This window comes from Carcharhinus amblyrhynchos, chromosome 9 (assembly GCF_965287045.1).
Source record: "Carcharhinus amblyrhynchos chromosome 9, sCarAmb.v2.hapA, whole genome shotgun sequence".
Taxonomy (NCBI): domain Eukaryota; kingdom Metazoa; phylum Chordata; class Chondrichthyes; order Carcharhiniformes; family Carcharhinidae; genus Carcharhinus; species Carcharhinus amblyrhynchos.
The window spans coordinates 73,042,561-73,064,378 of NC_137332.1; the positions used below are offsets into that span (position 1 = coordinate 73,042,561).

Consider the following 21,818-nt stretch of genomic DNA (forward strand, 5'->3'; position numbering starts at 1 on the left):
GAGATGCTCACCCTTTTTACCAAGAAAATACTTTCTTTGTTACCTCCTTAGTTTGACCTGAAACTGAGAATTCTGGTGTTCCATGAGGGATTTCACCCACAAAAATAGATTGTACATTTGATGGCTGATTGCAATTGTGGATATTCAACTCAGACCCTTGTTTACAGTACTACTTTGCAAATAAGTTTGATACCATGCTGTTTTTAATTTCCAAATAGCACAGCTGAGATGTTTATAAAACTGAACCAACACTGGAATAGAGCTAGGATCTTTGCAACTTGATAGGGTAGTGAGTTAATGTGGTGGCATTGGGATTACAACCTGATATAGAAGGAGCAATCTAATTTTGTTTATCGATTGTTCTCTCACTTTGTGGTGCATTTAATGCTTTCAAACATGCTATCTTCTTTAGAATCCCTAGAGTGCAGAAAGAAGCCATGACATTTGTATCAACTCTGATAAAGCATTTTGTCCAGGCCCTTTCCCTTGCCCTTTTCCTGCAACCCTACACACTTACCATGGCCAATCCACCTAACCTGCACATCTTTGGACCATGGGAGGAAACTGAAGCATCCAGAGAGCCCACACAAACACAGGAAGAATGTGCAAACTCCATACAGTCACCCAAGGCCTGAATTAAATCTGGGTCCCTGGAGCTGAATCAGCAGTGCTAACCACTGATGTTGGATCTAATGTACAACCATGGAAATCCAAGTTACTCCTGTGATAAATTTGGAACTTGGGATGTAGGAAGTTCAGCCCATTTTTCTGAATAGAGTTGATCACTAATACAGAGGCTTGAGGATAAATATTCAATTGGAAAGACTTTGTTAAATAGGTGACTTCATATTGTTTGAGAAGCTTATTTTGTCCACAGCCCCTACTTTGTGACTTTTTTTAAAAGAAAACTGTATTTGCATGGAGCTGCCATTTGCTTAACCCCTTCCTTAGATGCATAATCTCACTTAATATTGTCCTTTTGTCATTGTCATCACAGTACTAGCAGCACCTGCCGAACCCTGGCCATTTCATCTGCAACTCCAGAACATAAGAGCATAAGAACTAGGAGCAGGAGTAAGCCATTTGGCCCCTTGAATTTGATCAGTCACTGAATAAGATCATGGCTGATCCTTTTGTGGACTCAGCTTTACTTGCCTGCCTATTCACAACCCTCAATTCCTTTATTGATTTTAAAATCTATCTATCTTAGCTTTACAAATCTGCAATGAGATAGCCTCAACTGCTTCATTGAATTTCACCTAGATAACAAGGACACCGATGTCAGACTCCGATTTATTGACTACACCTCAGCCTTCAACACTCATTCCTGTACTCTGTCTCGTCATTGTTTGAGGTCTGACCCACTATGGTGGTGCCTCCAGCAAACTTGAAAATCAAATTGGAGGGGGATTTGGCTGCACAGTCATAGGTGTCTAAGGAGTATACTCATCTCTGAACTCCATGGCGTAGGCCTTGGCACCTCCCTCTGCAACTGGATTCTGAACTTCCTAACTCTGAGACCACAATCAGTAAGGATAGGCAACAGCACCACCTCCACGATCATCCTCAACACTGGTGCCCCACAAGGCTGTGTTCTCAGCCCCCTGCTATATTCGTTATACACCAATGACTGTGGCTAATTTTGCCTTCAATTCGATTTTCAAGTTTGCTGATGATGCCACTGTAGCGAGTCGGATCTCAATCAATGACGAGACAAAGTACAGGAGAGAGAGAATCTGAACTGATGCAGCAACAATAATCTCTACCTCAATGTCAACAAAACAAGGGAGAATGTCATCTACTTCAGGGAGCGTAAAGGAAAACATGCCCCGTCTACATCAAAGGGATGAAATAGAAAGGTCGACAGCTTCATGTTTTTAGGTATCCAGATCACCAACACCCTGACTTGGTGCCCCCCATGCCGACATTATAGTTAAGAAAGCCCAATAACGCCTCTACTTTCTCAAGACTAAGGAAATTTGGTATGTCAGCTACGACACTCTCCAACTTTTACAAATGCACCACAGAAAGTGTTCTTTCTGGATACTTTGGTATGGCTCCTGCTCTGCCCATGACAGCAAGGATCTACAAAAGGTTGTGAATGTAGCCCAATCCATCACGCAAACCAGTCTCCCACCCGTTTACTCTGTCTCCACTTCCTGCTACCTTGGCAAAGCAGCCAGCATAATTAAGGACTCCATGCACCCTGGACATTCTCTCTTGCACCACCTTCCTTTGGGAAAAAGGTACAAAAGTCTGAGGTCACATACCAATCGACTCAAGAACAACTTCTTTCCTGTTGCTGTCAGACTTTTGAATGGACTTACCTGCATTAAGTTGATCTTTCTAGCTATGACTGTTTCACTACATCCTGCACTCTTGTTTCCTTCTCTGAAGTATTTTGTTTGTATAGTGCACAAGAAACAATACTTTTCACTGTTCATATACATGTGACAAGAGTAAATCGGATTCACAACCTTTTGGGTGAAGAAGTTACTCCTCAACTCAATCCTAAATCTGCTTCCCCTTATTTTGAGACTATGTCCCTTGAGTTCTAGTTTCCCCTGCCAGTGGAAACAACTTCTCTGCTTCTATCTTATATTCTCTTAATTTTGTGTTTGTAAGATTCCCACCTCATTCTTCATTCCAGTGAGTATGGTCTCAGTCTCATCACAACCCAACCCTCAACTCCAGAATCAACCTCATGAATCTCCTCTGCATCCCCTCAAGTGCCATTATATCCTTAAGTAAGAAAACCAAAACTGTACACAGTATTCCAGGTGTGACTTCACCAGCACCTTATACAGCTGCAACATAACCTCCCTATTTTTAAACTCTCTCCCTCCAGCAATGAAGGACACAATTCCATTTGTTTTAATTATCTGCTGCACCTGCAAACCAACTTTTTGTGATTTATGCACAAGGACACCAGGCTCCTCTGCACAGCAGCATGCTGTGATTTTTTACCATTTGAGTAATAGTCCATTTTGCTGCTATTCCTACCAAAATGGATTACTTCATATTTAACAACATTTGTACTTCATGCCCTACCCACTCAAACTATCTATATCCCTTTGCAGATGTTCTTGCACACTTTGCTCCACCAGTCATCTTCGTGTCATCTGTAAACTTAGACATTCACTTGGTCCCCAACTCCAAATCATCGATATAAATTGTCAATAATTGTGATCCCTGCACTGATCCCTGAGGCATACCACTAGTCACTGATCGCCAACCAGAAAAACACCCATTTACTCCCACTCTTTGCTTTCTGTTAGTTAACCAATCCTTTACCCATGCTAATATAGTATCTACAATACCATGCACCTTTATCCTGTGTAGCAGCCTTTTCTATGGCACCTTGTCAAATGCCTTCTGGAAATCCAGATACATCACATCACTGGCTCCACAGTGCTTCTAATGTCCTCAAAGAATCAGTAACTTAGTCAAACATGATTTGACTTTCATGAATCCATGCGGTGTCTTCCCAATGGGACAATTTCTATCCAGATCTCTTGCTATTTCTTCTTTGATTCAAGCTTTTTTACCCACTACAGAAGTTAAACTAACTGGCCTATAGCCACCTTTTGTCTACCTCTTATTTTAAAAACAGTGGCATCACGTTTGGGGCAGTGCCAGTAGATTGGAAAACAGAGTCAGCAAATTTTGATAAATTGCCACAAATGCATTTGCTATTTTTCCCCGCCATCTCTTGCAGTACCCTGGGATGTATTCCATCAGGGCCAGGAGACTTGTTTCCCTTTAACCCCATTAGCTTGCCCAACACTGCTTATTTAGTGATAATGACCATTTCCAGGTCTTCACCTGTCATAACCTTTTTCACCAATTTTTGGCATGTTATTTGTGTCTTCCACTGTGAAGACTGACACAAAACATCAAAATGTTCAATGCCTTTGCCATTTCCAATGATTAAATTCCTGTTCTCATCTTCTAAAGAGCAAATGTTTACCTTTTCATTTTATATCCTTGTAGAAACTTTTGTTATTTGTTTTTATATTCTGAGCTCATTTACCCTCCTCTATGTAGGTTTTTTCATTGGCTTTCTGCTGAGCTTTAAAGATTTCCCAATCCTCTAGTTTCCCACTAGTCTTTCCTGCTTTGTATGCATTTTCTTTGCATTTGATATCCATGGCTGATTATCCCTTTTTCTACGGTCCTTCCTTATCACTGACATATACTTTTGCTGAGCACTTTGAAAGTCCTCCATTGTCCTATCATAAAGCTATTGCTCCCAGTCTACCTTGGCCAACTCCTCCCCCATCCCATTGTAGTTTTCTCTAAGACACTTAGATTTGGCCTTGCACTCCAGGGTCCTGCTCCTCTGAAATAGCCATGAACAATAGAGCTATTCCTCATTTACAACTCCCAATGTAATCCTGAAAATAGTGCTCCAAATTAAAATCACCTTGGCCTACCCCAGTGTTGAAGTGGAAATTTTTCTGCTTCTTGACTGTGATAGAGAGAAAGGCTCAACAAAATTCATTCCGACCAAATAACTAGTCTTTATTTACGAAAGACTGCATGCAGTAGTGGCAGTAACATGAGTTTGGAGAGCCGTTGTTACAACTTGCTAATTCCTTCTCAAGTACGAGCTTAGATAAAGAATCAGTTCAGTATTTATACATAATCATTATCAGTTTGCCTGATCAGAGCTTATTCAGGAATTTGATCAGTAGTGGCGTCATAAGCAATGTCATAAATCATGGTACAACTTCCTAGAACTCTTTGTCTCATCAGTCATGCCTTTATCTTGTCCTTTAATAGAACAGAAGAAACTTGGTGACTCCTTCATCCCTAACCTCATCTTGCCGTACTCATACAGCCCTAGGTTATGCAGAGATAGCCTTATCAGGTCTTGACCTTCTCCAATCTTATTCATGTCTAGGGTTATGCGGAGTCAGTTTTCCTTATTTTGTACCAAATGGTTGACCAATTTTCCCATCATGCCATTACTTTATTCGTACAACTTCACAACAGCTGTATTCAGCCCCTCAAGCCTGATGGCCATTTGGTTTCTGCACCATGTTTACTCCCCCGATAACCTTTCACCTCTTTGCTTAGCAAGAATTTATCCACCTCTGCCGTAAAAACATTCAAAGAGTGTTTCCACAATGTTTTCAGGAAGAGAGTTCCAAAACCTCAAGACCCTGCTGCCATCAGACTTTTGAATGGACCTACCTTGCATTAAATTGATCTTTCTCTCCACCCTAGCTACGACTGCAATACTACATTCTGCTGTCTTTCTTACTACTTCGAGTAGTATGCTTTGTCTGTGTAGTGCACAAGAAATAATATTTTTCACTGTATGCTCATGCGACAAATCAAAAGCAAACTCTCCAACCCTCTGCTCCATTTTAAATGGATGACCTGAGTGGCTTGCTAGACAGGATAGTCATGAGTGAACCACTTTGCTGTGGGCCTGAAGTTTCATGTAGGTCAGACCTGGTGAGGGTAGCAGAGTTCCTTCTCTAAAGGACATAATGAATCAGATTGTTTTCTTTACAATTGGTAACTTTCCTCCCCTAGATTTAAGTGAATTCAAATTCCATCAGCTGCTCTGATAGGATTGGAACCCATGTTCGTTACAGCATTAGTCTAGGCCTCTGGATTAGTAATCCAATGACACTGTCACTGCCACCATTCCCTCCATGCTCTTCACCCACCCCCCAAAAGAAAACATGTAATAAGGGTGGGTTATGTGCCTGACCTGAAATATGTACATTCAAAAACCTATTGGCTGCCTTGAACCTAACTGGCTCAAAAATCCTCAACTCTTGATTCTCAATACAATTCAATTACCTCCTTGCTGCTTCCCACTGTCAGCTCACTGCCACTCCTGATTCCCCTGCTCAATGCTTCCCTTTGCTACTGTAAGCAAGGGCTTGGGACATGGATGGCGAGAGCAAGGGAGCAAAATGAGTTGCAAGTGTCAAGGCACATGGGGAATGTCAGGGTGGGAGGTGGCAAGCAGAACAGTCACAAAGGGAGATGCCTAGCAATAAACTGTGTCCCTGTTAAAATGAAATAGCACAATTGGAACATCCTCTAATTTGACAAACTCACTCAAATGCATGTGTTAGAATGTACTTAAAACAGGTGATGCTTCCACACTGCTGTGACATTGCATTCGTTCTCCCTGCCACAGTTTGTTTCTTGACCCATCTTCAATTCTTTGACACCGTTGACCGGAATGTCCTCTTCAATTACAGTTTCTTTCTCCATGTTAGTGAGACTGTTAATCACCATTGTCTCTCGTCCTCCACTGAGTTCTGTCTGACTGCTTGTCTGATGTGTAGTCCTCCAGGTGGTGTAATATATCCCAGCTTAACATTGAGAAGATTGAATCCACAGTCACCAGGTCTTGTCACTTTATCCCCAACTCTGAACTTTGTCTTCATCATTGACAGTCTTGGAGTTCAGTTTAATTCCATACGCGACATCATAATTGACTACCTAACCCTTGTTGTTTTCTCCTCCAGACTTAACCAATCAAAAATCTTCAGGTCTCCCATCCTTCTTGAACTTTGCTACTCGAATGCTGTCTCACCAAGCCCCACTCACCTTTCTCTGCATTATCACTGACTTACACAGTAAATGTCACATTTTAAACTTCTTCTTGCCATTGTCTTGAACACTTCCAGCACATGCATTTTCTCCAACACTATCCTCTTTTGTCTGCTGGTTGACTGTTGGCAAACACACCACTGTCTAGGTTTCACTCAAATGCCTCCTCCCAAATCTCTTTGTTATTCCACTGACCACCTTTTTGCTTTCAAGAGCTCCCTTACCTGAAACTTTTGAGCCAAAGTCTGAGAACACCAAGTTGCTCTGGATATATATGTAAGGTGATGCTGCTTATTAGTGCTTATTTGAGAAATGGTGTAGTGGTTTTGATTTACTTTTGAAAGTGATTTACTAGAAGGGTGTGTGATGCTTGTGTCACTAGCTAATGTGAAATAGGAAGTGAATAGCAAAAAGAGCAGGCTCTTTTTAGACAGCTCCTGGTTCATCTATCTAATCTCTGTCTACCTTTCTTGATTCTGTAACTTTGAATATCCTTGCCTAACCCAGAATGCTGAGTGGCACAGCTCTGTTTCATCATTATTTGCTGAACTAGCAGTACAAATTGCAATGAAGGGATAGAGCAGGAATAGGTAATCTCTTGTTTAAAATTGTCAAGGATTCAACATTAGAAAATTTGCCAAGTCTGCCAGCAAATACTGTCAAAGTGTGTGTGTGTGTGTGTGTGTGTGTGTGTGTGTGTGTGTGTGTGTGTGTGTGTGTGTGTGTGTGTGTTTGTCAGTCAGAATCAGTAGTTCAGGCAAGTGGGAATGAATCTATGCAGGATGTTGGGCAGCAAGTTTTTCCTTGCCGTCCCTGTGAACAATGTAAGATTTTGCATCCAGGTCTAAACATCAATATTGTGTTGTTGCAAGCAATGGAATAGCAATGGATTTTGTAAATAAATAATTGCAACAGTCACACTTGTTTCCTGTGATATTTTCCGGTCCTTTCTACACAAAGGAGAAAGTTCAGACAATGTGATCCATCAGCAGTACTGGACTTTGGGAGGATATCCTACCAGCAGTATCCATTGCCTGTCTTGTGAGGCTGCTGTTCTAGGCAGCACTTCTGAATGGGACTTCTACTCCTGAGGTCCTTAGTCCCAGAGCAAAGGGTGGCAACTGGCCTGTCAAGTTCCTGAATGAAATCAGATGTAGTTGCCCGTGCTAAAAAAAAGCACACAGGGCTCCCATTAGCTAGCAGCTGGCAGCCGAGACCTCCAGCAGTGTACTTGGGCTATAAACTATTTTTCCTTTCCTTCAACTATACCATGTGCACCATTTGAGCCTTCTCCATGTGTCATTCTTGCATAGTCAGTCCGTCTATTTATTCCTTACTTAGTAAAGAAGTGACAATTTCTGAGCTTGGACTCTGTTTCTTTGGGTTGTAATTAGGTGATGGTAGCCAGTAGCGTAGCTCATTTCCAATTGTATGTAATGGCAAAATATTAACAATTGTTTCCCTTAAAAATGTATTTTCTTTGCTTCTGTTCTTTCCTTTGCATTTTTGTTGAACATAAAATGTGACAACAGTGTCTAAAGTCTCGAGCCTGTAAAGGCAATCTGCTTTTTCTGTCCTTGAAACATACTTGTGTGTCAAGCTGTCATATAATGGTACAATAATTCATAGCTGGAAGGTTTAACGCTGAGGTGTAACAATTCCTCTTAAATATGCCAAATGTTAACATAAACATTTAAAAGAAAGCTAAGTGTGCATCAGGGAGAAAGGGATGGATAGATAGTACTGATAGGATGAAATGCAGTAAGGTAGGAAGAAGCGGACTTTGAATGTTAACACCAGCGCAGACAAGCCATTTGGTCCAAATGGTCTATGCTGTTGATTCTGTATATGTAAATTATTAATTATAGCCCCTTTTTTTTTCAGAATTTGCTTGAGTTTATAGGAGAATAGCCACGTAATCACCATGGTTGTCAGTTTGATTAAAAATCCAGGAAGGCATGTTATTTCTAAATAACCTCTTGTTAGGATCTGTGGTTGATGTTAACTTGGTTTGTGATTGTTGCCACAAATGACTCCTGTTTTAATAGCTGGGGAGAGCGCAATATCTTGACTTTGAACCACATTGCAGCTATCCTTTTATGCAATGATTCTTGCGATAAGCAAGATGACAATTCGTTGGTTCAGTCCATAATGGACTAACCCTAAGCAGTGCTGTGATTTAGGATTCACCCCTTTATAGCTCACACTCGCTAGCTGAGCAATTGTCCCTCTTTTTATTTACTATTAATTTGTGGGTTATCCTGGTAATCACTTCATCAAACTGGCTTCCTGTGGCAAAATTTGCTGTTCAGAAAACATGTTCAGTATCATTTTACTGAATTGCTGTCTCTGCAATGAATTGAGCCTAAAATTGGTTGGAAGTAATACATTTAATGGCAGGAGAATGGCAGCTGAAGGGTGAATATACATGAACACCATTGAAAATAAGATTCTATGTCAAACAGGTTGATAGTGAAAGTGAGGAGGCCCCTCCAATGGACCTTGGGTCAGGTTGGTTTTACCTGAGAAATGAATCAAATAGTTAACTTTTTAAAGAACACTTGGAGTTGGGGATATGCTTGGCTGAAAAGCATTAGTCACCTCCAGCTAACTCCTCACTAATTGTTTTTTAAATTGTAGTGTTCTAACAATCACCCCTACAAAAGTTATTTCATTTGATTGGTGTCCTTTTAAGTGTGGCAGACTTGAGGAAAAGGAGTGATATTTGGTTGTATGTTAACAGGATTCAAATGAACATTTGCTCATAGCTTAGAGGAGATGGCTTGTAATAACCAGGCATGAAATCCAGCCAGGGCCATAGACCAGGCTTGTATTGTAAGTGCCCAGAAGGCCACTCTCATCCAGTCGATTGTGCCTTAAATTGTGGTGTTTGCGCAAGTGTTGACTAGGTTGCTGGTCTTGTTTGTCTCTTAAGAAATGAAATAAAGTCTCATTATAAAAGTCTCACATTTAGCTGGTATAATTTATGGGAAGATAATGTCTGTTCCACAGGCTCCATCAGGTTCAATAGTTTGCAGGACCATGCTGCATGTTGCAACCTAGCCAGTCACTGTCAATAAGCTGTCTGACTATGGTCAGCATTACAGCTGAGCTTGATCATGCCCCCTTAAACATTTTAATAATGTCATCTATTCAACAGAACCATAGGGAATGCTCCTTGTGACCACTTGTACCCCAGTTCTCTCAGTAGCCAATAAGAAATAACTGGCCCTGGAGTATGATATTTAAATTTTGGCTCAAGTCAGTGACTTTTTCCTTATTTCAACGGAAGCCTCTGCTTTTACAGCTGCAATCCTCAGTGATGTCAATCCCGCTTGTGTATTTTTTCCCCCTGTTATTGCAGAATCTTTATCTTGTGCTGCCTGAATGTGCTTTTCTGTTTTAATATTGAACACATGTTTATGCTTCTGACATGTAGATCTGAACTAAGTAGTAATGCAGGCAACTTTGAAAACCAAAGTGTGCAGTAGTACACTGCTTTTATTGCACGAGCACCATGGGATCGTGGAGGCTTTTTTTCTGTTGTTATTGTCATCCCTTTTCTCTGCTTTAGTAAACTGTAAAATGAGACTACTTGGTATTTCTACTTGAGAAATGGAAAACACATTATGGAGTGGGGCAGCAGCATTTTGGACAGTGTTTGAAAGATAAGTCTCATGAGAGGAGCTAAGGATCATCTATGAAGTGGTTTAGATACCAATCGCCTGAATTTAATTGTTTTTCAGGTCCTTTGCTTTATCTGATTACACAGTCATTTATTTTACCTCTTGCTTTTGTGTGGCAACAATAAGTACTCTGGTAGACAAGCCTGTGACTTGAGAATCTGACATATTGCATCTATTTTCCTTTATCCAGATGATCCCAAAACCTGGTGTAATAGGTCAGCTAGCTTTTAATTTGTTTGAAATTGGATGGAACAAAAGTATTGGCCCGGATTTTTCATGTCAGCAGCAGTGAGTGTTGTGATGTTAACTGCCATTGTACACTGGGACCTTGCTAAAGTCTGGCCTGACTACATGCGTGGTATTGCCTGGGAAGTTAAATTTCCAGTGGGCACTTTCGCACTACCCGCGCTTCTCTGAAAATACTCTGACATTGACCTTCGTGTCAGAAACTTGGGCCAATTGCTCAATACTAGAATAATGATCTATGTAATGACCTGTTCTGGCACAGGTCAGTAGAGCCTGCACCCTTTCCCCACCTTAAATTGCCTAGACAATCTTGGCCATGATTATCCTCCTTTTTTTCTGCTTACCAGTTTCTTTCCTTGCATCCAAGTCCCTTATTGGGATATGATTCCACAGATGGATGGGTATCAAAGGTTTATTCAAGTACTCATTTGATTTGAGTGAGCCCTCAAGGGTGAGATTGTAAAGGATGATTTCACCAAGGATGACCCAATTCTCAAGTTTATAGTCACATGACTTTTGCCTTCCGACATTTGGATGTTAACAAACTTTTCAACTTTGGTTTGCTAAGCATTATCACAGGATGGGTTTGTGAAGCTGGTAGTTGCTGTTTTGTATCATGATGGTTTAAGGCAGTCTGCCCAGAGGGGTAAAGCCTCTATACCTATGGACCTTCCAGGGGTTCAGGATAGCAAACAGTCCCACTCTCCCTTCTGATGAGAGAAGCACAGAAGCCAATGGTTGTGGTCCTACAATTAGCCCAAATAGACTTGGTGCAGTTTTAGCCTTTAGGGTTCGGCTACTCCCTGGTTGAAATGGCTGAGAACTTACAGATGCCTTGAAGGAAAACAAACAGGGACAGGCTCTACAAGTTCTCTAGTTTTGTCAGCCAGTTGTTATCATTCTTTTGCACCAGCCATTGCTCCCTATCCCTTGATGCCTTTGCCTAATTTTGACAGATGGAGAAACTGCTTTGGTTGCATATGGCGAGAATATGGACAGGAATTCCTGTTTTGGAAATTTTTGGTTCCAATTGCTGCTAACCTTTTTATGTAGGAATCACCACTCTGCGCTTGATTCCTGTGTGAGCTCATTTTCTTTTTTTTAGAATCCCTCACCAGGGAAAATAATTTTTATCTACACCATTAGATCATTATCTGAATTTAAAAACTCTAACTCAACTAAACATGGGAAAACCAATGTGTCCCATTTTTGCATTTGGAAATGAGGATAAAGTTGTTGATTTAGTTTTAAATATCTCAACTGAAGTCATGTTTGATTCAACATTATTTTGCTATCCTCCTGCTGCCAGACACCGTGGCATTTTGCTTTTATTAATAATTTTCCCTCCTTCATTCTCATTCTCTTCCACCACAATCAGAATTCTAAGGGAAGCAATTATCCCATTCCAAGGGAATAGATTTTACCTCAGGGATTTGCTATTCAGCGCATCTGTCTCTGTCCTGCCTGCTCTGAAATTCAGTTAAACCATGGCTGATCTGCATCTCGATTCCCATCTCGCTCCCTTGATACATCTGCCTAACAAAATTGACCTGTCTTGGAAGCTGCACTGCAATTGTTCGCGCACCCACAGCTTTTTGAAGAAGAATTTAGGAGGTGGGGGGAGGCATTGATAACAGGAGCTCAATGCTGCAAGTAGTGACTTATTTTACAAGGTAGCAATCGGCAGAAGGAAAAGATGTGATAAATGAAGTGAGTTCTCCATTAGATTTGACTTAATGCTACCAAGTGCCTTAAGTCGAGCATTTGTCTTTTAAATAGTTCAGTTATAGCCTGTGACTTGGGCAGGATGCAAAATTGTGTTCAGCACTTGATGAATTTTCCACCATGTCCCTTTGCTATACATTGCGGGGACAGAATAACAAACATTGGGTTTATGCTGGGTCAAAACCTGCAAACAACTGTAGAATGCAATTCTTGAATGTATGCTTTGCATTTGCTCATTAGGAAGGCTGAGTTCTAATTATTGGAAATCATGTATAGTAACCCATAAATTAGCTTCCCTTCCCGCCACACTCTGAATTATTTGTTGTGTATCCAATTCGTGAAATGTAAAACAGATGTGCACGTTTTAAGGAGTAAAAATGTGCCTGCAGCAGCAGTCACCCATACAGACTTGCACTATCCAGCTGAAACACATAAGCTATAATTGAGAGGTAACATGCAAACTCTTCTCACAATAACACTGTGCTTCTCATAGCTTGGTCTTTGGTTTTGTTATTTAATTCACAGCTTAATATTTATCCTGCTGAGTATTCATCCCTTAAAAGCACCAAGCAAGCTTCCCCAGCCAGGCAGGGATTTCTACTTTAGCTGTGCTTTTTGTTGAGACCATTATCACTGTTGCTTTTTAGAAGTCGCAACAAAGGAAGCCTCCAAATTAGCTGGGTCTCAACATGTTGATGGCAGAATGCTATTTTTTGTGTTGGCAGGAAAGCGCAATAAACTGGTGTGTTAGCCGCAGTTGGATCCAGCTGTCAATTTTGAAACTTGATCAACACGTGGGAGACCCTGTCTTCCTTGCAGTGAAATGCATCTCCTGCCAGGGTCAGGGGAGATTGAGAAAAGTTGATTGATTGGACATGACACTTGATATGTTTCAATAATCCAGCTGTGGCTTTCTCCTGTTAGCTCTCACTGTTAGAATTTTATTTCTCAAGATCGATTTTAAAAGTGGACTAGAACTGTACAGTAATAGCCTTGCTATAGTGGTGCAATATTTGTCTTTTCAACTGTTCTTCATTTGTACTGGAATGGTTCAAACATTCAATAGTGCTCTGAATTTAATTGAAATATGCTTTGCAAACTTTGTTTTCTGTTGATTTGGAACAAGTCTTGGAAAATACATTTCCGGTAGTTATAGGTGATTCATGACTCTGGCACAGTTGAGAAGCAGACAGAAAGCTTGGCTAGCAAAGTTCAGAGGTTCAAACTTTACATCAAAGTTCAAACCAGGCTGCCCAAAGAGGTAAAATTCCATGACCCACCGCACCTCCATTATCAAAGATGATTCCTATTCCAGCTGGGCACTTGTTGCTGTGAAGGAGACCAAATTTAACACCAGGATGGTTGTGCCATTTTAAAGCTATGAGATCCTGAAGCCCTTTTTTGTTCAGTCCTTGATCTCTCTACACGGCCAGGCTGAATAATCACTGAGGCAGCATATGGAAGAGACTTTGCATAAAGTAAAATCAGAGCTTTGCTTTTTTTATCCACCCTCCCTGTTTTTTTACATTTCCTGTCAGCTCAGCAAACGTTTTGCATTTCAACTTTGCTTCCAGCCAAGGCAAGCTTGCTTTCAAGAATAATTAGATTTTCTAAAAACAATATTGTTGGGAAATGTGAGGCCTATGATAATGTAGTGGAGGATTCAGACATGATTGAAGCCAGACTGACCCGCTTCCTGTTGTGTGCTGTGGCCCGGGGCTGTAGAACATATAATTCCACAACGCCTGTGGAAACTCACTGGGCTGCGTTACAAGCTATTTTCTGCCAAAGACCTTGTTGGGTTTTTTTTCTGGTGACTGGATTGAAGTAGAAATTGTAAACCAGTGCGTGGGCAGATAATGAATTTAATACTGAAAGTTTTTTTTATTTAGGATTAAGGTTTGATATTGTTGCCCTGTATCCAAAACTAACTTCAAGTTTCAATTTGTGCTTTAGTATTAATTTAGCTTTCATTACATTTTTGTTTGAACTTATCATTTATACTTACCACACGCATGAATTTTTTCAACTGACTGATCCAGTAGCTTGTGCTAATATTAACAGAAAATGCAGAAAATGAGGGAAATGAGTTTGGGCTCAATATGACTCTTCAGAAACATGTTTCTCCCTCTCCACAGACACTGCCAGACCCACTGAGTTTTTCCAGTTTCAGCTTTCCATTTGCAGTATTTTTGCTTATGTTCTAATGAATAGCATGTACAGTCTTTACAATATTACCCTCTTGTGTGTTCTGTCAGTCAGGATTCTGGAAATGCAAATGCAAATGCCAGTAATAGACACAAGCAGGCTTGGGAGCATCTGGGGTAAGAATGGTCATATCTTGGGGTTTGGATCCATCATCTTAACAGATGTTGATTGTCCTCTGCAGCATTTTCTGTTCTGGGTCGAAACTCCATTTCAACCAGGTATGCAGCTGCATAAACACGTTTAGTGGAGGGAGAAAGATCTGGGAAGCCCGTTGCTGGCAGTGCACTCACCAGACACTGGGAATTCACATTTGCTAAAGAAGGATGGATTACAAAGAACAGAAAATTACCGCACAGGAACAAGCCCTTCTGTCCCCCAAGCCTGCACCGACTATGCTGCCCGATTTAACTAAAACCCCCTATGCTTCCGGAGACATTCCAACTTGACATCCATTTGTGGGATAAATACCAGCTGGGAGCTAAGTGGCTCATTGGAATAAAAGTTGTATGATCCTGCATTTCTGAGAGGCGCAAGTGGTGAGACAGTAACTGATTGCAGGGCCACCATGAAGTACAAGATTGATTTACAACAGAATAGTACACATTACAGAAATGAACATGTGCTGACTACTGGCAAATTGATCTGTGTTTAACCTGGTGGTGCAAAGTATTTACTAATTGAAGAAATTGGTGCGATTCTGGATAAAGTTGGTTTTGACCATGAGGAAAGTTAGCAGTACTGCTTTCTGTATGTACAACAACTGCAAAGAGCTTTCAGTACTAGCTCTTCTTGGAGTGCACAGTAAAGTGCTTTATATGCTCTGTCTGAGGCCAGAAATCTCCATTCACCTGACGAAGGGACTAACCCCGAAAGCTAGTGAGTGTACTATCAAATCAATCGGTTGGACTTAAACCTGGTGTTGTCAGACTTTTTACTGTGCGCAGTAAATACAGAATAAATTTCAAATTTAGAATTATTCTATTTTTGTTAATTGTTGAATTGAAAACCAGCCCCGAAGAGTTGATAGACAATGGAGAGCTGAACTAACCAAGAACATTTAATGTTGAAACTTACAGGTGGCTGGTTTGTTGGATGACTTGTTATTCCATTCCATCTCATCACTTCAATCACACCCCTCCAAACTAATTTCCTTAAAGTTTATGAAGGAAATGTAATAAGTTAAAAGGATCCTGGAGATGATTATAAATCATGGAAAGTTTGTTTGTAATTTAAATTTCCCCTTCCTGGATGTGGTACAGCAAGCCAGATATTTATGAGTAGCTCATACAGGCGTGAGCTTAAACAGAGTTCCAGCAGGCCATTTTACCATGTGGGGGTGCAGCAGCATCGCAGCAGGTCCAATCCTGTACTTGCCCAACTGAGGCTTTTTTCTTCTCCTCCCCACTCATGAGTTTAATTGTGGAACCCCCTCATCCTGCTCCAGCTGGACAGCTTTGGAACTTGGAACATTCTTGTTTGGTTCCGTTGGGAAGCTTTCTCTTTTGTCATCTACTGGGGATTACCCTCTGCATTTTTTCATGCTCCAGTACACTAATTCCTCCAATTATCAGTGAACTAGTCACATGCACATAATGTTTTGGCTTTAACTATTTTGTATGAAATGGTTTCCATAGTACATGAAATGACCAGTCAATGTCAAATAAGATTGAACAAAATCAGCCTCCCTTTCATTGTAACCACTTCCAACCTTGCAATGCATGCACTCTTATTGTTTATCCCTGATTTTGTTTCATTCTGTGATTGGTGACCAGGCCTTCAAATGCCAAATCCTTAAACTCTGGAATTCCTTCCTAAAACTCATGTTTTCCTTACCTCTACTGGTAAAAGACTCCTCTTTAAAAATGTATATTTCTGATCAAGTATTTCTCTTCAAGACTTGGTCTCAATTTCATTTAATAATGTTTCTGTGAGGCATCTTGTAATGTCTCTACAGTGCAAAATGTTATGGAAATGAATGTTCTTGTTGCTGTACTTTTGCGTGGCATTGACCTTTTTTATCTTTGCATCCCGTAGGTGGAAAGAGACAAGGTGCCTCCAGGTCACACCGTCAGTCAGTTTGAAACGCGCAGAGTCCGTACAATTAAGGCTGCGACCTTAGGGAAGCTTGTAGAAAATGTATTTACAGCTTCTGATGACAATGATTTCAGCTATATCGACATATTCCTCTCAACATACAGAACTTTTACTACGCTTGATCGTGTGTTGGAACTCTTGCTGGACGGGTGAGAACAATTAAGTGGCATCTCTTGTTTAATGGCAGTGGTAGAAAGGATTTTTTTGGTCAGGTTATTTTCATGTTTGAATCTGCCCCACATTTCAATCATGGCTGATATGTTTCCTGGCCACATTCCCCCTTTAATCTCCTTACTAATCCAAACCCATCATTCTCTGCCTTAAATACACCTGGTCTTCTGTGGTAACAAATTTCATAGATTCTCCACTCTGTAGCAGAAGAAATTCCTCTTCATCTTGGTTCTAAAGGGTCAGCCCTAAGTCTGTGCCCTCAGATCCCGGTCTCTTACTAATGGAAACATCTTCTCTTCCACTCTATTCAGGCCTTTCAGAATTCTGTAAGTTTCAATGAGATTCCCCCCTCATCCATATAAGCTCCACTTGAGTACAGACCCAGAGTCCTAAATGTTTCTCATTCATCAAGCTTTTCGTTCACGAAATAATCCTCATGAACCTCCTCTGGACCCTCACCTCAAGGTCAGTATATCCTTCTTTGGATGTAGGGCCCACAATTGCTTTCAATATTCCAAATGTGGTCCAACCAGAGCCTTTATACAGCCTTTGCAATACATCCCTGCTTTTGTATTCTAGTCCTCTTGAAATGAATGCTAACATATTTGCTGCCTTAACTACCAGTTCCACTGCAAGTTAATTTCGAGAATCCTGAACTCGGACTCCCAAGTCCCCTTGCACTTCAGATTTCTGAATTCTGTCCCCATTTAGAAGATAGCCTGTCTCTATTCTTACTACCAAAATGCATAACCTCACTTCCCCATGTTGTATTCCATCTGCCACTACTCTGACCACTCTTAAAACCTGTCAAAGTCTTTCTGCAACCTCCCCACATTCTCAATGCTACCTGTTGCTCCACCTATCTTTTGTATCATCTGGCAGTTCTCTGCTGGAGGCACCAGCCCAGCTGGTTAACTCCATTGGCACAATACCATCTAAACTTGTGTGTAATCCTTTTCCAAATGTTGCCTTGCAGAAAGCAATGATACTTTTCTGCTTTAGATGAAGGCGAGCAAATGTTTGTCTCACTGATTGCTTTCTTAGAGGTTACAATTGACATTTGCATTGATTGTTTTAACCAGAATTTACAAGCAATACATAACCATTCTCTTATTCAATATGATGAAAAGTTAAAATCTCAAACATTTTTCTTGTATTCTAAATGAGAAAAACAACTACTGATCCCATAAGCAAAGAGTTCCAGTAATGCAGATGTAAGAACAAGAACAAAGTTACCGTTAAGACAGTCTTGCAACATGTTCCCCACAAAATATGCTTTGTTCATCTTTGATTCCACTGTTTTCAACACTTTTCCAAACAATAAAATATTTCATGTTTTCCTATTGCCTCTATTTTTGGGTCAAATAATATTTAATAACCTTCCCTTATGAAATCTTTAAGTTGCAAAAGTTCCTTGCTCTTCTTTGAAGCTGGAAAATCTAGTCTCTCCTACAATTTGCCTGTAGATTCACTTCACTGTGGCATTTTATTAAAAAATTTATGCATTTAGTACCTTTATCTCTTGACTCTGCCAGACAAATTCTCTATTGACCTTTTCCCAGCCTAATAAATTTACACACAAAAAGTAGCAAACTACTCCCCAAATGGGGAGCTTGGTTTTGCTTAGTTGGCTGAATGAAGCAGACTGACACTAAAGCATGGGTTCAGTTCCTGTCCCGGCTGAGGGTTATGCCTGAAGGCTCTATCTTTTCAAACTTGCCCCTTGCCTGAGGTGTGGTGATCCTCGGATTGAATCACCACCAATCAGCTCTCCCCCTCAGAGGGAGCACACTATGGTCATCTTGGACTATGTGGTGACTTTACCTTTATTCCCCCAATAACAGCCATACCAACCCCTCCTCTTGCCAATCCCTCCTCCCTGAAAAAAAGACATTCAACATAATGAAGCATCGCATGTAGAGGTTTGGGATAGAACTGAATAAAGCAGAGCCACAAAACATAAATCCACAACCATGTGGTAATGTTTGTGCTCAAATGATCACAAAATAACTGTGATCTTGCTCGAGCCAATCATGTACAATCCGTACAAAGTTTGAAAACGCAGTAAGCAGTTTGCCATGATGACCGGACACCTGTATTAAAAGTTTATTACCATTACTGAGACTTGTTGTTTGTAGGTTATAGCTACCTGCATCAGGTAATATTCTGAATGTGTAAATGTCTGGAGGGTTTAAAAAAATTGATTGTTGTTGTGCCCAATGTAAAGTTTCTAAATTGAATATTTAAAACTAAGCCTGATTAGAAAATCTGAGATGTTGGTCAAATCTGTTTATTACTGAAATATGGAAGATATCACAATCATTCTGCAGCAATGGCACATAAAGTACTTTTTAAATGCCATCAGAGGCAAGACTTTGGTTTCTCCTTGTCTGTTCCTCACACTTACTGTGCTTCACAAGTGGTCAATTGGGGTCACTGTGCACAACTCAGTAGTGGTGCTAGCCAGTGTGCCCCAACTGAGTTGATGACCTTTGTGTTCTGACTTTAGAGGGACAAACTGCATTTGGGGAAGAAGAGTTTACTAAATATTCTATAGTTGGGAAAGCTTAAAATTGGCAAAACAACCACAGAAGATTTTTGTTGAAAGCGACAAGCTTGTGATTTGGTTTGCACTGTCTGCAAGGATGTTGGAAGTATTAATAGCAATATGCTTGAAAAGGAAGTATTGCATGGCCATGTAGAAGGAGTAGAGTTAACGTACAGCAGTTTCAAGAGCTTACACAGGTCTATAGTGGGCTGAATGTCCTTAACCTGTGCAGGCTATGATTTTAAGATAGAAAATGTCACCGTGCTAAAAATGGTGACATTTCTCATCTCTTCCCTCTGTTTCCCCAAACATGTTTTCATGTCTATTTGGGCTGCCTTTAATATTTGTATCAGTCCTAGAGATTCAAAAGCTTCTATTTTAAAAATTGCATAATCACAATACCTTCAATGGAACTGTTATTTAGGTCTTGAAGTTAAGGTTGATCTGGCACTGTTGGACAATGAAACAAGGATAAATATATTGAAGAAATGGATCATCTCTGCTGCACCCGCTGCAGCCTCATTTTTAGTATCCTGTAAACTTCCTATGAAGGTTTTGAAGGAAATCATACATATTGCAGTCATACGTCTAGAGTGACTTACAATTATAGAATCCCTGCTGTGCAGAAGGAGGCCATTTGCCCATCAGGCCTGCCCTAAGAACTATTCCTGTAACCTCCATGTGTTTACTCTGACACTTTTAATAACAGCCAAATGTCAATGCAACTGTTTTAATAACTTTTTCCTGACCAATTGCTGGTGCAGAAACTGTGATAGTCTAAACTATGAGGAAAATCGTAATTGTTTTCCGGGGCAGTTGCAGTCATCAGACGGCAAGTTCAATCCAATGTGTAACCACTTACAGAAATTATAAAATATTAAAGAAATGAGTTTGCTGCTTCCTTCCACATCTCCCTTGCACGCTCTGTCTCTTCCCAGGTGCAGTTATCCATCTGGAGTGTGACAGATCAGCTTATCAAGGGTTTAAATATCAAATCCTCAGTCTGCAAGGGTTCATTTTAAATGGCCAGATGCAAATGCTTGTTGGAAATGATTTAATTTGTGCGTTTTGATGAATTGCAGGTATGGAAACCCCCACAGCCCCAACTATATTGCAAATAGAAATCGTACTTCTCCAGGAACAACTGCAGTGATCGGAGAGTAAGTTAAATTCTGCTTCATCCCAAACAATGCAAAACAGAATTGCTGGAGAGACAGAAATTCTTGTAAGATTATGTGGCAGCAGCTTTCTGAACGCATCTCATGGAAGTGCCATTTTGGACAATAGCAACTGAATTAGAGACTGCTTGACACAGGAAAAAATCTGTAATTTGTGATTGAAATTTTATGAACAGCTGGTCAAGTCTTTTTGAGACTGTTAAGTGGGAGCTGATCTTCCTTCAGGCAATGGGACCCAAGGCTGCACGCTACCAATAGTGACCAGTTAAGAGACTGCAGCTGGGCCTACTATCCAATTTAGGATGCAGTCTAGTCCCAAGAGCTTCTGGTCTAATCAGATGGATGGCAAATTAACAGCCTCTCCTCCAGTGGCTGCTGAGGATAGGGCATCTCAATGATGGGTTGGGGGGTGCCAGCAACTTGAGAGATTGGTGGGGTTTAGAAGCTGCATTTATATGACAACAGAAACTGGTGCAGCAGCCCCTCAAGGCGGGAAGTGGTCCTCAGTTGGTATTGTAATTGGCTGCCCAGTAGTTTTGCCAAGCTGCCCAAGTGCCACACTTTTGGCAAATATGGCATAGCACTGGACAAGGATTAGGCTAGACTACTGATTACTCCCAGTATTTTGCCAAAATTCATACCCCCTGGCCCATCACCAATTGTCCAGGAAAGTGCAACACTGTATTGACACAGCATCAAAACTCTTCAATGAGTAATTGGAAAATGACGTGCCCTTCAGGCATATTCACTTCCAGCAACTGGTTATACCACAAAGTTCCATTTGAAATTTCAAAGATTTTAAAAAAAAGTCACCATCTCATGCAATGATGAGTATCTTGAGTGTGATCTGTTTTGTAAACCCTGCTGATCAAGATTTGAAATACTGCATCTTCAGTTTAAAGGGGTGTGGGGAGAGGGATGTTTAATGGGTTTAATTTTGAATGCAAATACATGCTTTATGACCACAGCGATGAAGACTTTGACATGCCAAACTGCAAGCTAGTTTCAATGTTATGTTCTTCAGGAACTAACTCAGTCGAGTAATGTGATACAACAATCACATTACTGACTCTCTCTGCATTTGTCTTATTCTTCAATATTTCTAAATGAAAAATATATTAGTACAGAATAAAAGATGATGCATTAATGCAAACCAGCTGATCAAAGGTTGAAATATTGAATCCCAGAGTCTCCTGTTTTTTAAATGATGGCCACTTGTGGATGCATCACTTTTCTTTGTGACCAATTGCACCTGCAGAAACTGTGACAGTCCAAATGGTGAGGGAAATGGAAATCATGTTTCTCCAGGAGCCATTGCAGTAATTGGAAAGTGAGCTTAATCTGATGTATGGCAGCAATTCCTTCTTCCAGAACACC

At 40.6% G+C, this 21,818-nt stretch overlaps 1 protein-coding gene across 1 annotated transcript in view; it reads left to right on the forward strand.

The window, feature by feature from the left end:
* The window catches only part of LOC145348586 (ral guanine nucleotide dissociation stimulator-like 1), an 82,683-nt gene that overhangs the window by 12,113 nt on the left and 48,752 nt on the right, over nt 1–21,818 (forward strand). Inside the window, exons 3-5 of the mRNA XM_080196774.1 lie at nt 16,485–16,693; nt 21,410–21,484; nt 21,685–21,771. Coding sequence (XP_080052900.1) covers nt 16,485–16,693; nt 21,410–21,484; nt 21,685–21,771 — 371 coding nt within the window. The remainder of the gene's footprint in view (nt 1–16,484; nt 16,694–21,409; nt 21,485–21,684; nt 21,772–21,818) is intronic.